The sequence below is a fragment of the Calidris pugnax genome, unplaced genomic scaffold, assembly GCF_001431845.1.
Source record: "Calidris pugnax isolate Ruff unplaced genomic scaffold, ASM143184v1 scaffold70, whole genome shotgun sequence".
In the NCBI taxonomy this organism is placed as follows: domain Eukaryota; kingdom Metazoa; phylum Chordata; class Aves; order Charadriiformes; family Scolopacidae; genus Calidris; species Calidris pugnax.
In genome coordinates this window covers 10255601-10276269 of record NW_015090862.1, presented here as the reverse complement: position 1 = coordinate 10276269, position 20669 = coordinate 10255601, and the positions used below count along the sequence as shown (strand labels likewise).

The following is a 20669-nucleotide window of genomic DNA, read 5'->3' as shown; positions in this document are numbered from 1 at the left end:
CCCGGCCAGCAGCGCATCCCCGCCCACCGCTTCGTCCTGGCGGCCGGCAGCGCCGTCTTCGACGCGATGTTTAACGGCGGCATGGCCACCACCTCGGCCGAGATCGAGCTGCCCGACGTGGAGCCCGCAGCCTTCCTGGCGCTCCTCAGGTCAGGCCGCGGCGGGGCGGGGGGGCTCTGTGCAGGGTGGGGGGCCTGTGGGCACCGCGCAGTGGGGCTGGGGGGTGTGTGAGTGTCTCTTCTCCCGCCGGGCTCGGCCGCCGGTGTCACCGCCTTCCTCCGCGGCCTCTACTGGCTCCTGTCCCCAAAGAGCCGCCGTCTGCGTGTCCGTGGGGGGAGATGCGGAGAGAACGCCTCACCACCTTGTGGGCTGGCACGCAAGGTCAAACCAACCCCCCGCCCGGAACACAGTTTGGTTTCTTCTTGCTCTTTCCCCGGCATCCTTTTCCCAAGGGAAGCGGCCTAATTTCAGGGCAGCTAATTGTCCGTTCGGAAGAATACTTTGATAGTGGTGGGTGTCTGGTTTGGCCTTTTGATTCCATTTGTGGGGCTTTCTTTTAAGTAGGATGATGGGAATTAGTGGTTCCTCCGGGTGTTGCAACTGTCTATCCAGCTTGTAATAATGACTAAGAAGCGACAGAGGCTGTTGTACCAAGCTTTTCATTTTGTTTGGTACTTACTTAGAAATTTCACTCATCTTGCTGTTCATCTCTCTCTTTCAGCAGTGGTAATAAATATCTGCATCTTTTTACCAGAGTAATGCCAATCGTAATAACACTTATTTTAGATACTTCTGGGTGGAGAGTGTACATGCAGCAGAAGGCAGTAACTAACTGATTTTTACACACAAACCACCCAAGTGAGACCATGAGTGCAGCAGTGGCAAAAAGTACGTAAAATGGGTTAGTGATTTCTAATTTGGGCAGAACAGGATCTGCTACTTCTCATGCTCACAAAACTGATGAGTTTGACTACTGTTTCTTTTTACTCAGTGTAGTGGTAAATAAAATTTATGGTGTTCATAGAAACAATTACTGGTAGTTTCTTTGTAATATGACTAAACTGCCTAACCTTAAGGTTTTTCTCAAAGAAACTCCTTTGCTAGGCAAGACCTCTATAAAATACATGAAACAGGTTTCTGTAACGAACACTTGGGAAACAAGTAATGTTATTGCCTGCAGATGAGTATGTAGTGTCTCGAAACTTTCTTTAGTCTTAGTAACTTTCTCTTTATTTTGAAGCCTAACAGGTAAGAACAGTGAGAAGTCACCTAGTTCTTTTAAGTAAGCATGGACACAGGAGGTGCAGAAACTGATTTGGAAAAAAAAAAAAAACCAAACCAAAAAACCCCACCACGCAGTAGCAATGTCTCACTGTTGCCATTAGCGCAAGAACTGTATTTATTTTGTGGATTCTTAGCAAAGAGGTAGTGGCAAGGTGAATAGTTTGTGTAGCAGAGTGCAGGATAGTGGGAAGTGTCTTTCAAGCAAAATGGTTTCGAAGGTTAAAAGTAAATGATGTGCACATGTATGTATTTGTATATATGTGGAAAAAAACAGTGAAAAGTGACTATAATGAGAGATGTTTGGATAAAAATATAAACACGGAAACAGGAGAATTTAAGTAGAGATAAGAAGGATGGTATTTGAAAACTGTAGAAGTGAATGAGGAGATGTTAGAAGCAAACAAAAATCATCTTCTGTTGGTAGAGCTGCTAGTACGTAATGGCCAGGGGACTTAAGTAAGTAAACTGATTATACTTGTATCTTGTCTAAATATCACCAGACTGATGAACTGTTAAAACATCTCGGGTTTGTTGTCGTCTTTGGTAAGAAATACATGGCAGCTTTTTAGGACATTCTTCCGTATTATATTTTGAGCTTACATGAGGGTAAATATACATTGCAACACCTTGTTAAAAATATATCTAAGGAGAACTTCTTTAATACAGACAAGCCCTAGACTTCTTCCATACTCGTATATGCTGTTTTTTAAGGAATAATGATTACAAGAAACCCGATTTCCACCCCCCACACCCCGCCGGTGTTGGCCTGAAGAGACAAGAATTATGCCTTGTGTTGTTGGCTGCTTTTATCTATCATTAGTAAATTAGTCAGATAATGATGGTTGCCTTTTATAGGACCTTTATTTAATCTTTGCAAACACCAACTTGGAGTGTATTGGTTAGAAATTAAGTTGGGATCTTTGAATACACGTAGCAAATGAATGTCAAGGTAAAGGTTAATGTGATGTCATTTTTTTTTATTTTGGTTTTGGATACAGTTGTACACAGTTTAAAATTGGATATGGTAGCTACCTTTTTCTCACAGAGGACTCTAAAATAATAAATTTACAGAGTTAATGTACTTGAAAATAATGAACTGAAATTTCAATTGGTAGTACCACTGTAGTTCCAGTAATACGTCTCAGGGTTTCTTTTTTCCCCTGAGAAAGTTGGGTAGTCCCCCCTCACCTGTGGGCTAAAATCTTAACCATAAAGATGGGAAAAGGGGAGCCTTTTAACATTGGCTGGGGAAGGGGAGAGAACTTTCTTAGAAAACAGTTGGCTGTGCTGAAAGGTTTAAAAATGCCTGGTGTGTGTGTATTTTGGCTTATCGTCCAGTGTTCCTCTTGCCTGAAGAGTTTTCAGGCATGAGACACAGGAGTTCTTAAAAGCAGCTAACTAGTTCAGTAGTTCAACAGATAAATCCTTAAGAGCTGAAATAATATCAAACTCACAAATTTGAATCTGCTTCCCAATTAAGCAGCTTTTTTTTTTTTTCATATGTTTCTAACTGTACAAATTGAATAGAAGTGATCAAGAAAATTACAGTTGTCCCAACAGGATTCTGGTTTAGGGCTTCATTTTCCTGTTCTTAATAAGAATTTTAAAAATTTCAATCACCTTTTACAGTAATTTAACTTGTCCTTTCATCGTAGTATAAAATAAAGTGACAACATGGCACAAATTTAGCAGTCCATCTTCCAAATGTCTTTGCAGAGGACTTTGGCAAGCAGTAAATAAAGGGATAATCATGACTAACTGGAAAAAGACTCTTGTGTGCTTTAGAATGGTGAAAATATTTCAGCTGTTGGGAAAATGCTAAGATAGGGGAGGAAGAAGCACTAACAAGAAAGTAAAGAAAAATGGCATAAAATGTGTGAGAAGCTTATGTAAAGAGAAAGACCAAGTGGTCACTTGGGAAAGTTGTTTGTTCAGGTTACTAGAAGTGTTGTTCTACTATGCACACACACACCATCCTGGATGGAAATAAAATTAGTCTATATCTAATGAGCAGGTTGTTTCTATCATCTCTCAAAGGGCAGGAAAGGGGGGAAGAAGGCAAGGGGGAAGGATAAGTGATCTTGAGCCCTACTGAATTAAGTGGAGGAGGAACAGTGGTATAAACATAAAGGTGTGCTGATTGAGGCGTGCCACAAATGGGAGGGTTAACACAGACACAGAGCTCTTGGCACATGAGCAGAGGGATTTTTAGATAGAAGACATGCCTAGAGTTCCTCATTTATGAGTACATGAATGCATCATGATCATCCATCCATATACTTAAGGGAAATAGGATTATACAACATTCTAGAGCAATGTACTTTATTACCATTTTTCATATTTTTTACAGCTAGATTTTAACTTTGAAAATCCACACTTTTTAGTATGTGCAAAAGACTACTATTTGACTTTGAAAAATCCCAGAAAAGTATTGGCATTGTCAAAAACTTGAAGTATTAAACACAAAAAATTGACAAAGTGACTTTCTTAATGTATTTCAAGACTTCTTGTCATGAGTTTTCTCAGTTTCAAAGTACATAACTATATCACATGCTCTGTAACTGTGAGTTGCTATGCCCTGTGGTGGGCAGTGTCTAGAAACAGATGAGACCAATAGTGCCCAGTAACTTCATGCAACACACCGCCTCTCCTGCACTGAGTGAATACCATAACAGATGGAGCCCAAAGTCATAGACCAAATTACCTCAGTGAACATTTTATGGATATTTATGTAAACTTTCCAGACACTTTATGGGGGGAGGGGTGGTTAATGAGGATGTCTTGCAGTAGTGTGGGACCTGAGCATGATGTAAATGGTATCCAGTAAGGGGTTTGGCTGGGATAGAGTCAAATTCTTCACCATAACAGATGGAGCCCAAAGTCATAGACCAAATTACCTCAGTGAACATTTTATGGATATTTATGTAAACTTTCCAGACACTTTATGGGGGGAGGGGTGGTTAATGAGGATGTCTTGCAGTAGTGTGGGACCTGAGCATGATGTAAATGGTATCCAGTAAGGGGTTTGGCTGGGATAGAGTCAAATTCTTCATAGTAGCTTGTATGGGGCTGTGTTTTGGGTTTGTACTAAGACTAGGGTTGATAACACACTGATGTTTTAGTTACTGCTTGGGATGCTGTGCAGATTTTAGGTGTCAGAACTTTAATCACTTAAGTCCCGTTAGTTTGCCATTGACACGCTTTCAGTTTGGGAGTGTCTCTTAATGTATATCCAGCCATATGGCAAGGGAGGGATTGGAGCATAGGGCCTCAAGTGTGTCCTTTGTGGGATGAAAAAGCATCCTGTAGCTTATAGATCTCACACGAATGAAAAACCTGCATGTATGTACACTGTTGGCACATTTGAATTCCTGTCATTGGTTTGTGATCATAGGAGGGAAAAGCCTGCAGAATTCCTGGGAAGGCAAGGGTCAGAAAAGTGCAGTTGGGATCTGCACCCTGATTCTTTAAGAAGGTGTAGTAGAAAGTGAACCACAAGCAAGATAAGTTCCTCTGATGTGTCAGTTCAGTGCTTTCAGATTGGCTATGCTTAAGGAATAAAATCAGAATCGCATTCCAGGTTAGGGCATTTTAAACAGATTTTTTAAAATCTTAAAACCAACATCTAAACATGCTATTCTAGTGCTTTAATGAGCTACTTGTTGATTTGGCATACAAAACTGTACCTATGAGATCTCAGTTTCTTGAAAGTAAATTTGTCAGTGATTGTGACTGGCCAACCGGTCCATCATTTTAATCAACAGATAATAGTTTATTGCTTTCATAAATCAGTTCTAAATGAACTGTATGAAACTTTTACTTAAAAAAAAAAAAGTTAGCATTTAATTAAACTCATTCTTTTCAAAGCTGTTTGATATAAATCCAGTTTGAAGAATTAATCTAGAGCATCATTCACATTTCCTAAGTGGTGTGAAAGCTGGCCATTTGAATAGTTTGGAGCATTGTAATGCTAAATATGCACCTGTTGGTAAGTGGCCACCATATTTAGGTGTGTGTTAGCAGTTACCAAGAGTTTCCTTGGAGTATAAGAAATATAATCAGTGAAGAAATTTACTTGAAACTTTAATTCTAGGTTTCTGTTACTTAAATCTCCCCATGTTGCAATCAAGTTTGAGTCTATTGCTTTCACAAGTTTCTTCTGTTAAATACAATCTGCTTATTGTTACATCTAAAAACCTGTCTAAACATGCCTTCTGTCTCTACATGTTGCTTGCCATTCATTTCCAGGAAGTTTTGAACAAAAAATATTAAGAAATATGAAGGAAAGGCTTGGTCTTCATTGTGGGATTCCTGGATTTGATATGTGCCCTGGTCTGTTGTTTTTAATCGTCTGTGTGTTTTTTGTAGAGCACGGGGTATTCTTGATTATTATCTGAAAGCTTGATGAAATATTGCTAGGATAATCTTCAATGTCACCTGTAAGATAAGTTATTTTTAAAAATAAGTCAACTTTTCCATGCAGAATCTTAAAATAAATCTTATCTTGTCTGTTCTCGAATAACAGCTGCTCAGGAGACAGGGTTTTTTTCTGGTTTTGATGGAGGCTTCTGTCTTTTGGTTCACAACTCATGCTAAAATCTCAACCAATCATCCAGCCTCAAACGGTGGAGACAAGCCAGAGCGTTTTGCTATCACAGGAATAGAAGAGTCAAGGTCATCTGCTAGAATATTACTCCTTTTTCCTCTGAACAGTACAGAATGGGAACTTTGACGTTAGATGTTATCATGGTGTAAGTCCTTGACCCTGGCAGGGTGGCTAGTGTGCACGGTTAGTAAGTTAAGTACAGCAATATAGCCACAGAGGGTTATGTATTGATATTTAGAAATGCAGCTCTTCCTACTGAATCAAAAGAGGATGCATTCATATGTTAAGTAATTCTGCAGCTCAGCTGTTGCTTACAGTTCAGTAGCTATGTGTAACTTGTACAGCCAGAGCAGTCTTAGGGAGTAATATGTATTTAAAACAAATGTATGCTATTAGGTTAACATAATATTCTTTCTTCAACCCTTTAACCAGCTTCTTAATTTGTAAAAATGCTACATGGTCAACTGTTGCCTGTTCACAGAGCAAATCTTTGACCTGTTTTCTGAATGGAAAGAGACTGTTATGTTCTGCTTGACTGTCTCCCTCAAGATATGTTTTTATGATCTGTATTTGTGTATTGATTTCTAGGTTTCTTTATTCAGATGAAGTTCAAATTGGTCCAGAAACAGTCATGACTACTTTATACACTGCTAAAAAGTATGCAGTCCCAGCCCTGGAAGCACATTGTGTGGATTTTCTAACAAAGCACCTCCGAGCAGATAATGCCTTTATGCTGCTTACTCAAGTAGGTAAATTTAAGCTTAGTTTTGATTTACGAGGAAAATCAGTATTTGGAGAGAAATTACTAAATATTACTTCACAGTGGGTTTACTAGCACATAGTCTAATTTATGTATGAAAATGTCTTGTTGCTCTGTTAGAATTTTTTTTCCTTTTTTTTTTTTAATATGCAATGGACTGGGACATTTCAAATGGAGCAAGAGTATCTACAGTGTATTTGCATGAATCTCTTAATTGTTTTTTGTTAAGACTGGGCTTCAGTTCACTATAGCGGATTTAATGTGTACTCTTTTTTTAGTTATATTGCTAAAACTACAAACATAAGTGTGAAGGAAAACTTGTTTGTAGTGAATTCTCATTAGTTTTGTACTCCTTTGAGAATTTAAATGCTCTTTAAGGTATAAACAGAGTACTTAGACAAATCAACCTATGTTAATTTAGATCTATACTAAAGTACAAGTACTTGCTTTTTAAGTTTAGTTGTTTGTCAGCTTTATGCTGAAGATGTATTTCTTTACCTTTTTAGGCTCGTTTGTTTGATGAACCTCAGCTTGCTAGTCTTTGTCTTGACACAATAGACAAAAGTACTATGGATGCAATAAGTGCAGAAGGCTTTACTGATATCGATATAGGTAAGTTACTTTGTGTGTCCTAAGCACTAAACTTCTGAGGGGAATTGTAGACCACGAGAAGACTTTGTTATGGTAACCCAGGGTAGTTCACCTCCCCCATCCAAGTACATCTGGGGATGTTTGCTTTCTTCCTCATCTGCACCCCCCTTTGCATGGGCACCAACAGGACGGCCAACTGTGGATCTTGGCATTTGGACAACAGCACCTGCATTACATCAGCAAGTTTGCTAATGAGCAAAACAAGATAGTGCCTATGTATGACATGTTAATCAGCACAAGTTTTATTACCCACCCTGTAGTGCTTTTCTTTGAGCTTCACTCCTGAGCAGGGTTCCACTGCGTTTGGTCACCATTAGGTTACTGTTGGTGTCCCAGTGCTCCCACCATGGTAACATTACACTTTTACTAAAGTCAAAGCTTGCACTTGCTCAGTGTTGTGCCTCGTCCCTGAGGATTCCACACCTACTTTTCATGTGTAACAGGAAGCATACTGTGTTTTTGCTGCGTGGTACTACTTTATTCAGTTGCACAGATTAGGTACAAACTATGAAATCTGTTTAAAAAAAATACCTAAACTGCTGGTTTCTATGTTTCATCTTTTATGAGAAGTTAGCAGTTGTAAATTTGCTTACATAATTTCATTGTTACTGTATGTGTCTAAGACTTTACTCCAATTCAGCTAGACCAGGTGAAAAACTCTGGCTGAAGGAAGGTATTCCAGCTGCTTAAAGTATTTGTAAACTCATTGTTATCTTGTGTTCAGTGGGATTTGTACCCAGACTATGAGCATTCTTCTTTACTCTTGATAAGTCCCAATCTGTTTTGACTTTCCAATATGATACTTTCTATGAGCGCAAACATGCCTTGCTTCAATTCAGGGCATATAAAAATTTCCATACATGAGTGTTCAAGATCACTTTCATTTATATTTAAGCTGGTTTTGTGTGCATCACTGCTGCTTGTATCTATAGTTGATCCAGACTGGCAGGTGGCTACTTGGATGAGAATATGACAATGTCATCATGAATAACTTGTTTTTTTAGTAGTATGTATTCACCGTTTGGTCACTTCTAGTTTTGATCTTGCCCTAGCATTGGAAATTCTTTGGGATAGTGGTTGTCACTGCATGGATTATATATAGTCACACTCTTAGGAATCAAGAATAAAGTTCATATGCTGTCTTCATAGCAAGAAAAAGATTTTTTAGTTTGGAGTTTATACACCATTGTGATATTTCTTTAGGCATAAGATAAGTAGTCTTATATTTGATGTCTTATTGTGAATGTTCTTGGGGATTACTTAACAGTTTAAGCTTACTTGATGTGTAGCACGCACTCATTTGGATGCAAACTGATCTAAATATGTTAACTCCTTTTTTTTCTTTAGACACATTATGTGCTGTTCTAGAAAGAGACACCCTTAGTATTCGAGAAAGTAGACTCTTTGGAGCTGTTGTTCGCTGGGCAGAAGCAGAATGTCAAAGACAACAACTGCCTGTGACATTTGGAAACAAACAGAAAGTCCTTGGAAGAGCTCTTTCCTTAATCCGCTTTCCATTAATGACTATTGAAGAGTTTGCAGCAGGTGAATTTACTATTAGACCATATATCTGCACAGTTCAGTTGTGAGTGTTTAGATGCTTAACACGCTATTATTATTGATATCGTACTGATAAAAGTTGTGATGTGCAAATGAAAGCAAAACATTCTGCAGAATACTCTCTGGCTGCTGGAAAATATTATTGTCGTCTTCAGTTTGCGAATATGTGTGGTTTAAATACAGTTGGAGTAATTTTTCAAATAATCTTAGAAGTGTTTTTTTTTTTCCACAGGTCCTGCTCAGTCTGGGATCTTGTCAGATCGGGAAGTGGTAAATCTCTTTCTGCATTTTACTGTCAATCCTAAACCTAAAGTAGATTATATTGACCGACCAAGATGTTGCCTTAGAGGAAAAGAATGCAGCATTAACAGGTTCCAGCAAGTGGAGAGTCGCTGGGGCTACAGTGGAACAAGTGATCGGATTAGGTATGGCTTTTGAAACAATTTGGAGGAGAGACAGAGAAGTGTGGGAAGAAAGGGAGCATATTACTCAACTTTGGCATAAGAAACAGTAACAAACATGCTGGTTCTGTTGGGCAAGGTTGATCTTTTCCTTTTTTAAAAATAACTTCAGCTGTTGAACACATAAAATATAAAGTAGCAAAGATCAAAGTTCAGGAGGATTGGGTGCATTCTAGAGTGTTTGGGTGTTTGCTGCATATTCCTTCTTAAAATATGAAGTCTTGATCTGTTTTTATTTTGGAGGTATTCAAAAGAATCCAGTTACTTTTTGTTTAGTGATACTGAATATCTTGGGTGATTAGCAAAGCTTTAATCTATAAAGCTGATACCTTACCTTACAAACCATTTGTCTTACTATTGAAATCTGAATAGAAAATGTTGTTGAAAAAAATTAGTGTTTTCAGTTTACTTCTCTAGTCTTCAGTGGGAGGTTTTTTTCCTACTTGACTGGAAATAAGACCACACACCTATCACAGTTGTTTAAATTCCTTTCTTGGCTTGTATCTTACTAGGTTCACAGTTAATAGAAGAATTTCCATAGTGGGATTTGGATTATATGGATCTATTCATGGACCCACTGACTATCAAGTTAATATACAGGTACAGTATATTCTGTATAGCTTATATATAACTTATGCAGAGCTACACTTACAGTACTTGCAAAAGTTTTGGTGTATATTTGGATAGGAGCAGTTGTTAGGGCAGGAATCTAACATGTGTTTTGTCCCCAGCAGTAGTCATAAGTGGATGTCTAGGGAAAAGTAAGAACAATATGAAACCCTCCTCTCTTTCTACTATGTTCTTCTGTCCTTCAATCGCTTTCAATATAGGTGTTTCCCGAGACCAGTTTGGTTTCTCTGTTTAGTAGCTCCTGGTGAATCTTTCTTCAGGATACTTGTTTGGTCTAACCTTGAATTCCTGTAAATTTTCTGCAGAGGAATTTCATAGCCTTGTAATCTGTTCAGTTGTACACAAAGTTTGTCCTTTAATAAAGCTTCTAGTAATTCATGAAAGAGATCAACAGCTCTCTGATCTGAAATCAGTGACACAACATGGAATGACTGATTAAAAAGCCCACTGTGACATCAGGAAGATACTGTACTCAAAACAAGATAAAAGGTGACATTGTGTTGCTGTATGAAGGCATGGTATGCCCACATCGAGTGTTGTGTGCAGTTCCCCGTCTCACACAGCAGAATCAGAAGGAATTAAAAACAGTAATTGAAATGATTAAGAGGGTAGAGCTGCTGCTTTAGGAAGGGAGACCAAAAGGCTAGGACTCTTCAGTTTATAGGGGAGAGGCTATGGGGAGGTGCGAGCAATGCTTCTAAAACCATGAGGGCCGTGGATAAGGTAAATGCAGAACTGTTTGTTATTCACCAAACGCCAGAATATTAGAACTAAGAGACTCTTGCTGATACTAGCAGAAGATCAAAACAGATGAGTATTTTTTTCAATGCAGAGGATACTAAACATACTGCCACAAGAAACAGGTATCCTGTTTTGAATTTGATGGTATTTGAACGTGTGCCTTCATCAACAGTAGATCCATAAGATCCTAGAAGGAAAAGAAGGGGTGTGTGCACCTAGTAGAACAGTTGCAGATGCTGGGGGAACAGACAGAAGAGCCCAGACTTGTTCTAACCCTCAGCAACATCTTCTCTTGCCACTGTCAGAGCATATTGGGCCTTTTGTCTGACCAGATTGCAGATTTATTGCACACTTAGGTCACCTCATACAAGCATTGGGGCTTAGAGGCTTGTCTTGCCCAGAGCTTTTTGGAAAGATTGACATCTTACTTGCTGCTGATTCAGTCTTAGGCAGAAGATTGTATGTTACTGTTACAGAACTTCTGTAAAGTTACTTCAGTTTTAGGTTTACTGAAAACCTAAATTGCCCCAGCACGGGAATCTCCCAGTTTCTTCTGCAGATAAATAATATGTTCATATTGCTGTTCTCCAAGCTCCTACCTTATTCTGCTGCCACTTGTTTAATATCTTCACGCTGTTTAGCCCACCAGAGAGTCTATAAGACTTTTTGCTTCTGCTTTGTTGAAAGAATAATTTAACATCCGTTTTGATGCTTTCAAATAGCTGTCCATAAACCTTCTTTCAGCCTGCTCAATTGTATTTTTCACATTTTAGTCTGTCAGTTTGAACCTTTTTATTTTACTCTGGATACAACTTCATGTTTCTATAGGATGCCTTTTTTTTGTTTGTGGATTTCTAGTATTTCTAGTCTGCATGCTTCTTATAAGGATTTCACTTTCTTAATTGCTCCTTTTAGCTGCTTTTGAACAAGCTCCCTCATTTTTCTCTCTTTGAAATTTAGCACAGCTGTGTTGGATTTGCTTCTGTTGTTCACGTGGGAGCGTTGACTCTGAGTATATTATAGACACTGTTACGTAGTGTTTCCATTATGAAATTTTGAATCTGAACCTGCTCATCACTCAAGGGTTGCGTTTCTTCCTACTGAGCAATTGGTTAGCAAGCTCGTGAAATGGTCAGTGATAGCATCTAAAAATATCGACCCTGCTTCATGTCCTGACATGACACTTGCCAGATCTGAGCGAGTAATTGAAGGCACCACTAAAATTGTATTTCCTGTTCTTGTAGCCTGTTAGATCTCTCTTAGCATGTTGTAGTCAGGATTTCTTCTAGTAATATTGTTCCAGCACTGTATTTTTTTTCTCCTTTTTAAGTATGGAATTTCAGTCAATTTGAGTTCTCTTTCTTGTTGAGATTAGTTTTTATTTGATTCTAAACTTTCTAACAAGATATTAGCATTCCATGACTGGCACAGTTTTACTCTGTACTGTGTATTTCATAACCTGGTGTTATCACATCACATTGGTTTATTAAGTGTGGGGGAAATTTTGTGAAAGAAAGAATCTGCGACTTCATTTGGGGAGAGAAATTCCATTGTCCCTGTCTTATTTTATAGACTTCTAGCATGTGCTGGAACTGTTCCGGTTCATTTCTGGGCATCCTGTTTAAATGACGGTTTATTTGTCTTCTGTTTTGTATTATTTGATTATTTTGACCATGCTGTACTTAAAGATAGGAATTTTGTGTCCGTTTCTTAAGATAAAAATGTTGTGCCTTTCCTCTTATGATATTCCAACAGAATGTATCTGGAATGAGGTTTTGAAGGAATTTTTTGGCTTTTCCACATTCCTCAGTTTAAAAGCTCACTTGAAAATTCCTTGATTTGAAGTGCCATCAGTTCAGTTTTCTCAAACTATACATCAATGTAAATGAGTAGCATAGCACACTAGATTAGATCTTTAGAACAAAAGAGTTGGTGCTGAGGATTTAGCAGCTATACTGTACATATTTGAGGATCTTTACTTTTTATTAACTCTTGTTTGATCCTCTTAGCTAAATTCCTGCTAGCAGATGAGAGCATTTGGTGTGCTCCCTCAGCATTTATTTAGTTCTTGCAGGGCAAACTAAAGCATATTAATAGGAATGATCACTTGAAAAACATACTCCTGATCCAAACCCAAAGGCTAATGTAGCTTTATGGTTCAGATGAAGGCCATCCATCTGATGCAGGTTCTCTTTATTCTATAAGCATCTCTGATTCCTGATGTATCTGAAACTTTCTTGTCACAATCTTTTTCAGATAGGTATTTAAGTCCTGTGTCTCTACCTTTCTTTTTGGAATTACACCAGTACTAGCAGAGCTTCAGAGAGCTAAACATCTAATACTTGTCTTAAAATTGCAGTAATGTTTCTTGCCCATAAAGGATGTATTTGCAATGGGCTTAGGACTTCAGCATTGTTAATATTTCTATTTCTGTTCAATTTCTATTTATTGTGGCTGGGGAAAAAATGAGAGCACGTTTTGCCTAGAATAGGGCTTTGTCTCATTTGTGCAATATTAAAAATTGTATGGTAATTTAATATTAATAAAATTGGTAAGATTTTGGTTAGTGCAGTAATCACGAGAAGTGTTCATGTTACTTTTAAGCTCTGATATCCAACTTCTGCAGGAGTTTTTCAGTAGCATGGATCAGGATTGCAATCCAAACTGAGAAGTGAGGTGCCTGCTATTACTACATCTTAGCTAGTGATCCCTATTTGCCACTAAAATTGATGGCAAAAGAAATAATATGTAGTTTGAGTGTAATTTTTATCCTGAATCTAGAATAAAAATAAATTGTATAAAACATAGCAGTACAAGTTCTTGTTTTCTTTTAAGTATATATCATTGACTGCTTACATTATCTGCAGAAGCTTGTTTTCCAAACAAGCCACAGCCAGGAAGTGTGCTTCCCTCACGTGGGCTGTGTAGGTGTGCAAAGATCAGCAAATCTAAGTACAGGATTCTATGTAGTATATGAAGGTCAGAAGCTGAAGGTCAAAGAGCTTCCTTATCTCCCAAGCGAAGACTATAACCTGGTTGGAGCAGTATTGAATCTTGCCCACAGATTGCAGGCAGCCTGTGTAAAACTCACAAGCCATCGTTCGTCACGCTGCTGGGTCAGCCCTCATGGTATTGGGAAACTACACCTACTTTCCAGTTCTGAGATCTCACTGTCCTTGCAATTAAAATGGGTGGAGTAGGAAAGTGTTTGCTTGTCATCTTCTAATACGCATACAGTAAGAATCTTTCTCAAGCTTGTCAACCTAAAAATACTATTTTTGTTTTTGTCCAGATAATTGATTATGAGAAGAATCAAACGCTAGGACAAAACGATACTGGATTTAGTTGTGATGGAACAGCTAGTACATTCAGAGTTATGTTCAAAGAACCTATAGAGATTTTGCCAACGGTCTGCTACACAGCTTGTGCAACACTGAAAGTAAGAATGCCTAACAGTGCAGAAGAAAATGTTATTTTGATGCAAGAGTTGTTTTTTGTCTGTCTTCTAATGGGAAAGTGTCTTCTAGATCCTGAATTTATTTTAAGTTTAGTGCTCAAGAAGGGTGTAGTTAAACTCCATAGTAACTTGTAAGACTGCTACCTCTCTTCTGTACCACAGCACAGAGTCCATAACTGGACCCTTTGTGCCTTCCCACTTTCTGGCTTGATGCAGGAGTTAGAATGAGTCCTAATGGAAGTCACTGGGTCTGTGTGGGCAAAAGCACTATCTAGAATATTTAATATGTCAGCTCTCTATCAAAATTTAATTTGATTTTGTTATCAAGGATACTCTAACCACTAGCCAGAGTTAAGAAGAAGGAAAGCATTTTTTTAACACTTGTATATACTAGTGCTGAAATACAGGACTATTTTTTTCTAGGAAAGTCTTCTCTTAATGTTATGGACAAATTTACTAATTTATTCAATGTTTTCTCAAAAATCTCTTAATATTCTTTTAAATATAATTTCCTATACAGCAATCAAAGTTGCTTGGGTTGAAAGAAAATGTTGCACACTAAAAGAAGCTGAGGCAAGGAACTAAGTGAGAATCTAAGACAACCTCTTTGACAGCGAGAAATACTAGAAAATATTTATTCATTACTAGTAGGATAAAATCAAGTAGTTTAAGTCTGCTGTCAGAGGAACTTTTTTTGTTGTTGTTGTTATTTAGACATAGGGCGCTTGCTTCTATTGTCTGTGGTTTTGTGTATAACTTCCATGATGTGGGTACAGAAATTTTATAATATTAAAATAACCTAAGTCAGTAGTGTTTGAACTTCAACATTTCATGGGGCTTGCTGCCTGCTTACAGTCAATTGCTGGTCTCTTCCGATGTTTTTCAGGGTCCTGATTCCCACTATGGAACAAAAGGTTTGAAGAAAGTGATCCATGAATCTCCTACTGCTAGCAAAACATGCTTTGTTTTTTATAGCTCACCAGGTAACAACAACGGTACATCAATAGAAGATGGACAGATACCAGAAATAATATTTTATACATAATTTCACATGATCATCTCGAATGTGCCAGTGTATCAATGGACTTCAGCTCACTATTGGCAGCAGTTAAAAAATTCTGTGAAGTTACATGAATGTGTGAAAACAAAACTAACTTGTTTGAGAGGTACCAGAAAAGCTAATTTCTCTGCATTGTTATTGGCAGAATGTAATTTAGCTTTTCCGCTTAATAAAATGTCAAGTGGAATAAGTACTCTGTATATTGAAAAGATTGTTTTAAATAGTAACTTGTGATTAATTGCTTTGTATTTTCACCCCTTCATTTCTCATGTATTAAAATTCATTTTTTTTGAACTGGAAAATCTTTACTCATTATGAACTTCTTGCGTACGTTTTCCCCAACCTGTCCTAAAAAGACAGTAAAGCTGCTGCTGTAGTCCCAGCTTACACATCTTTCCAACGTGACCTCTCAATGACCCCGTGGACATAAATTGCTACTATATTTTTTTTGGAGTACATCGGCAAAGCTGGATTCATACTGCTACTGTCTTGTCTTTTTGGATGAGCTATGGAGAATTAATGGACTTAGTACTGCAGATGGCATCTGCAGCTGCACTGAAGAGATACTAAGTTAAAATCAGCAATAAATGGATCTTTCCAGAATCTCTCTTAATTCAGAAGGGCTGTTTTGGAACATAGAGCTGGTTATGGAAATAGCCACTGTATATACGTATGTGCCTATAAGAAAATGTATAATGAGAATACAAGACTTGTAATCATGTTATTTTGTCATTGGACGTTCTAATACTAAAAAATTAGTATCAACTAAGGCTTATTTTGTGCAACTAATTTTCCAGCTTGCATACAACCACGTGATGCAATGATGTATGTATATAGCATTCGGTGTCTTGTGATGTGTAGTAGTAGAATGTCTTCATGTACAAACCCCTGTATGCTGAAATAATAATTGGAAAACGCAGGAGGAAAAAAAAAAAAACCAAATCCCAACAACTCCCTTTTCCTTTCTCTTTCCTCATTTCTCTTTAAACGCCTGCTCCGGCTCTCGAAGGCCGGTGTTTGGGACCTCCTCCCGCCTCCCTCCCGCCGCGGGCAGCGCCGCTCTCACGGGGAGGAGCCCCCGCAGCCCCGGGGCTGCCGGCGCCCCCAGGCGGAGCTACCGGGCCCGCAGGGAGCCCCGGGAAGCGGCGGACCGCGCAGGAGCGGGGCGGAACGAGAAGAGCCGGCGTTGCCGGAAGCGCGCACAGAGCCATGCTGGCCCTCGCCGGCTTCCGTCGGCCGCTGGCGGCGCCGGTGCGAGGCGGCGGCGGGGCTATGCCCCGAAAGGTGCGGGCAGGGAGGCCGCGGGGTGGGGTGGTGGAGGGCCGGGGCCGCCCGGTGCCCGCCCTGACCGCGCCCGTTCCTCTGTTTCAGGGAAAAGGAGCCGGGAAGGACCCCCCGGGAGCGGCCGCCGCGGCGGGACCGGTGGCGGCGGGCGAGGGATGCGTGAGGGTGGCGGTTCGCGCCAAGCCCGGCGCCCGCCTCAGCGCCGTCACAGGTGGGTCTGTCAGCACGGCCCGTCGGCGGGAGCTCCGGGAGCCGGTCTGTCTGACCCGTGCGAGAGCTCATCCCTCCCCCCTCAGCTGTAGGAAAGGAAATGGTCAGAAAACTAAAGAAAGATGTAATTTCACATTTTAATGAAAAGAAGGCGGGTCGCCTCCCGCGGGCGGCGGCAGGGGGTGCAGCGAGCACGGCTGTGTCCCGCCGGACCGGCCGCCTGGACAGAGTGACAGCCAACACGCTCCACCAGCAGGAGTTTGTCCCAGGAGGGTCTGCCGTCTGGTTTGGACTGTAAAAGTGTGATCTAATAAAACGTGTTCTCCCTCCCCAAATCCGGACTTGCTTGTGTACAAATCGGAAATTGGCTTTTTTATGCCCGTAGGTGTGTGTGAGGTGAGGGTGGGCTGCAGGAGGAAATCGTTGGTGACGGCACAGCTCGCTGGGCAGGTGTATTCATCATGGGTTTTGGTGGGGTAACCGGGTTTGTGTTAAACGTGGTGCCAAGGAACAGAACGGGCAGTGCGGAGGGGGGCTGAGAGCAGGGTCCCCATGGTGTGAGCAGTGGTGACTCGGGGCCACACAGGTCTGAAGGCTTCACTGTTCTTCATACCAGGAGATTATCCTTGTTTGTGCTGGCTAACAGCTTTAACTTGAGGGAATTTGTGAAGTGTGAAAATGTCATTACCTGCTAATCTATAAACTTACCCGGTTCGAAATTAAAATGCTCTTGAAAGCATAAACATTCCTTTTCAGAAGACAGTAGCTAGATGTTTTGAATATTTTCAGCATAAAATCCTCAAATTGTTTGTTATAGATGTGACAGCCGAGGCGGTGGGTGTAGCTATTGCTGCACCTCCCACAGAAGGGGAGGCAAATGCTGAGCTGTGTCGCTACCTCTCTAAGGTGCTAGAAGTGAAGAAGAGTGAAGTTATTTTAGAGAAGGTATTTCCTTTTTTTTGTGTTTTTCTTCCAATCTTGCCCTACTGCAATTTAAATTCAAGATTTTTAAACTTCCTCGTTGAGTAAAGGGAACTACTCTCCAAGTTCAGCCCAAAATAAACTTTAAAGGTGTTTAGTTGAGTTAATGGAATGATTCATTGAGAACAAACTGTAGGAGGAATCACAGCTGAGCTTGAGATCTTTAATCAGAATGGTTCTCATCATAATGTATTTTCCAATTTTGTGTGGTTCACGTTTTCTGGTTCTTAAAAAATTCTCATTTTCATGCCAAATACAGTTCACAAAATTTGTGCTTTGCAAAGAATGCGCATTTTATTAATAACTTTTTGTTCCTTTTTTTTTTCCTTTTAAGTAACTTCTGTATTTGAGGTAAAATTTTCTGACCGTTAGCTGTCACACGTGAGCAAGAGCATCTATAAGCACTTGAATTATAGCTGGCCCTTGAGTTTCTTTGTATTAGAATTTACATGTCATGTCTTTGGCGAGTGGAAACTCCCTGTTTTATTCATTGCACTGAATAAATAATTTGTTTTATTAATTCATTGTACTTAAAGTCAGTCTTTCCAGCCATGTTCATTTATAGTTTATGAACATAAGAGCACAATGAAGTTGTAGTAGCAGAAGTCTGTTAAAGGATAGCGGTGAATGGCAACATGCTCAATGAATTAAGCACTGTGTTGCTGAAAGGTAGAGATGCGAAGATTTGAGTCTTGTTTTTTCCTGAATGATGGGGAAACTGCTTCATTTATTTATCAACATTTTACAGATAATACTATTTTCCTACCTTAAAGGGATGTTCAGATTTAACTATGTTATTCTCATAAGAGCTAAACAGAGTTGAAGATAAAAGGGGCCGGTGTTGTCTGACGCTGTTGTTCTGGCCTACAGTGTCCAAGTAATTACATGCTCGTGTTTGTTTTTCACAAGCCACTGTTTGTTCTCACTTGTTTGTTTGTAATGTTAACAAAAACAATCAAAATCAAGAGATTAGTGGGAAATGATCCAGTATAAAACTGAGGCTACCAGATTTCTATGATGGGCTTGTGATTTTTCATCATTAGCTGGCTAGACTGCTTCAAAAAATCTATTTTTAATTTTAAATGTCATGCTTTATTTCTGCATAGTAGAGTTAAGGACTTTTTCCTCCCTTAGGATGTCCCTTATGGGCTTTTCAAACTTTTTGCCAGGCTACAGATTAACAAACAACTTGTTTCTCGTAGTTTAGTGAATACTAGCAAAGTTGTGTCTTCAGGCAATATCTGAGGTTGCAGATTTGCCAGGTCGTATGTAAAATAGCCTTTTTTTCAGTAATACAAAACCAGGTCAGTGATACTTCAAGTAACTGCTGTATGAATATGTCTTATAGGTTTATATACAATGTGATTTCTGTTCATTTAGTTGATTTTATCAATCTGAGAACTCAGCTTAAGAGTAACTAATATTCTCTGAGGAAAATCTGAAAGTACACAGTTACCAAATATATACCCATACATATGTACACACCCACTTTTAAAAAACAAGCTTCTTGCTCCTAGGTGATACAAGTGAATTATGAAAACTTATCATTTCTTGCTTTTCGTTCTAGCCTATAAAAAGAGCATCAATTCAGGGCACGCTCTGGGAGCTGTTTCCAATTTTAAAAGGAGAGTACATAAGATGTTGTTTTCCCCCATTCAAATAGCTAGAAAGGACATTGATGAACTGTCTCTTACTGCTGTTAATTCTGCATACCCACACTTTAAGAGCTATTTTTAAAGTACCTGATATGTTGGCATTACAGTGAGGTTTTTTTTGGAATGTGTATTTGGCGGTGATTCTCTGAAAGGTGTTTAATTTTGTGTATGTGTCTAAACCAGGGTGGTAAATCGCGTGAAAAAGTGGTGAAGATTTTGGTATCGATGACTCCAGATGAGATTTTAGAAAAACTGAAAAACCTCCTTGTTAATATAGCTGCTTTATAGTTTAAGTTTTTGTCTGGGTTTGGTAAGAAAAACATGTCTTTACTGAGGCTCTGTATCTGCTTCTGTCACTAAAGACTTTTTTCCCTTCTGGAGAGTTCCCTGTTGGTAAGATTTGGCCTCTTTCCTGGCCCCTAAACAAGTGTTTAAAAGAGCTTGTTTCTTAGTGAAACAAACTTTGGTTAAGAAAGTGAAAGGCTTGGAGTGACTGGCTTGGACGTGAAAGGTGGTGCAGAAGGATGAGTCTGTTCAGAGGGTGAAGACCTTAGAAGAATGTTCTCTTCAATATCTAGCAGCAGGTACTGGGTGCAGTATTGCGCTGTGTGCACATATATACATCTGAAATAAACATATTTGAAGGCAGTACACAGTTGTCGATCATACAGGCAAGCTAAAAACAGAATCACCTGAACAACTGAAACAATACCAGAAGTTCGCAGTATGAAAAAATTGACCCAGAACCTTGTAATTGTATATACAGTGTCACCTTGTCTGTCATTAGTTTCCTGAAAAATAGAGATGCAGTCATATATCTTTGCCAAATGTATGTCACATGTAATGACTGTTTTTAATAAAAGGAGCAAAAAATATTATCAAGCTTTGTTTTGCATTTATATTTTTAACCAAAAAAAAAAAAATCCCCCATTCAAATAGCTAGAAAGGACATTGATGAACTGTCTCTTACTGCTGTTAATTCTGCATACCCACACTTTAAGAGCTATTTTTAAAGTACCTGATATGTTGGCATTACAGTGAGGTTTTTTTTGGAATGTGTATTTGGCGGTGATTCTCTGAAAGGTGTTTAATTTTGTGTATGTGTCTAAACCAGGGTGGTAAATCGCGCGAAAAAGTGGTGAAGATTTTGGTATCGATGACTCCAGATGAGATTTTAGAAAAACTGAAAAAAGAAGCTTCCAGTTGACCTAAAACAAGAGCAGGAAATGGGACAATGCATCTTGGTAAATGTACTGATACTCTTTCTCATGTAAATGTGGTCCTGTTCAGCACCTGGATAATGACTAGGGAAAGAAACAACTTCTTCCC

At 39.2% G+C, this 20669-nt stretch overlaps 2 protein-coding genes across 2 annotated transcripts; both read left to right on the top strand.

The window, feature by feature from the left end:
• Positions 1-6: 6 nt before the first annotated feature.
• On the top strand, positions 7-15976 carry BTBD1 (BTB (POZ) domain containing 1). Its single transcript, XM_014944635.1, has 8 exons — positions 7-149; positions 6479-6635; positions 7157-7262; positions 8649-8846; positions 9094-9286; positions 9835-9922; positions 13986-14132; positions 15037-15976. The coding sequence occupies exons 1-8, from the start codon at positions 67-69 to the stop codon at positions 15193-15195; spliced, it is 1131 nt and encodes a 376-aa protein (XP_014800121.1). The 5' UTR covers positions 7-66; the 3' UTR covers positions 15196-15976.
• LOC106889382 (chromosome unknown open reading frame, human C15orf40) lies at positions 15525-20663 on the top strand. The gene is made up of 5 exons (XM_014944306.1): positions 15525-15537; positions 16220-16494; positions 16582-16705; positions 17522-17649; positions 20455-20663. The coding sequence occupies exons 1-5, from the start codon at positions 15525-15527 to the stop codon at positions 20545-20547; spliced, it is 633 nt and encodes a 210-aa protein (XP_014799792.1). The 3' UTR covers positions 20548-20663.
• The last annotated feature ends 6 nt before the right edge of the window (positions 20664-20669 follow it).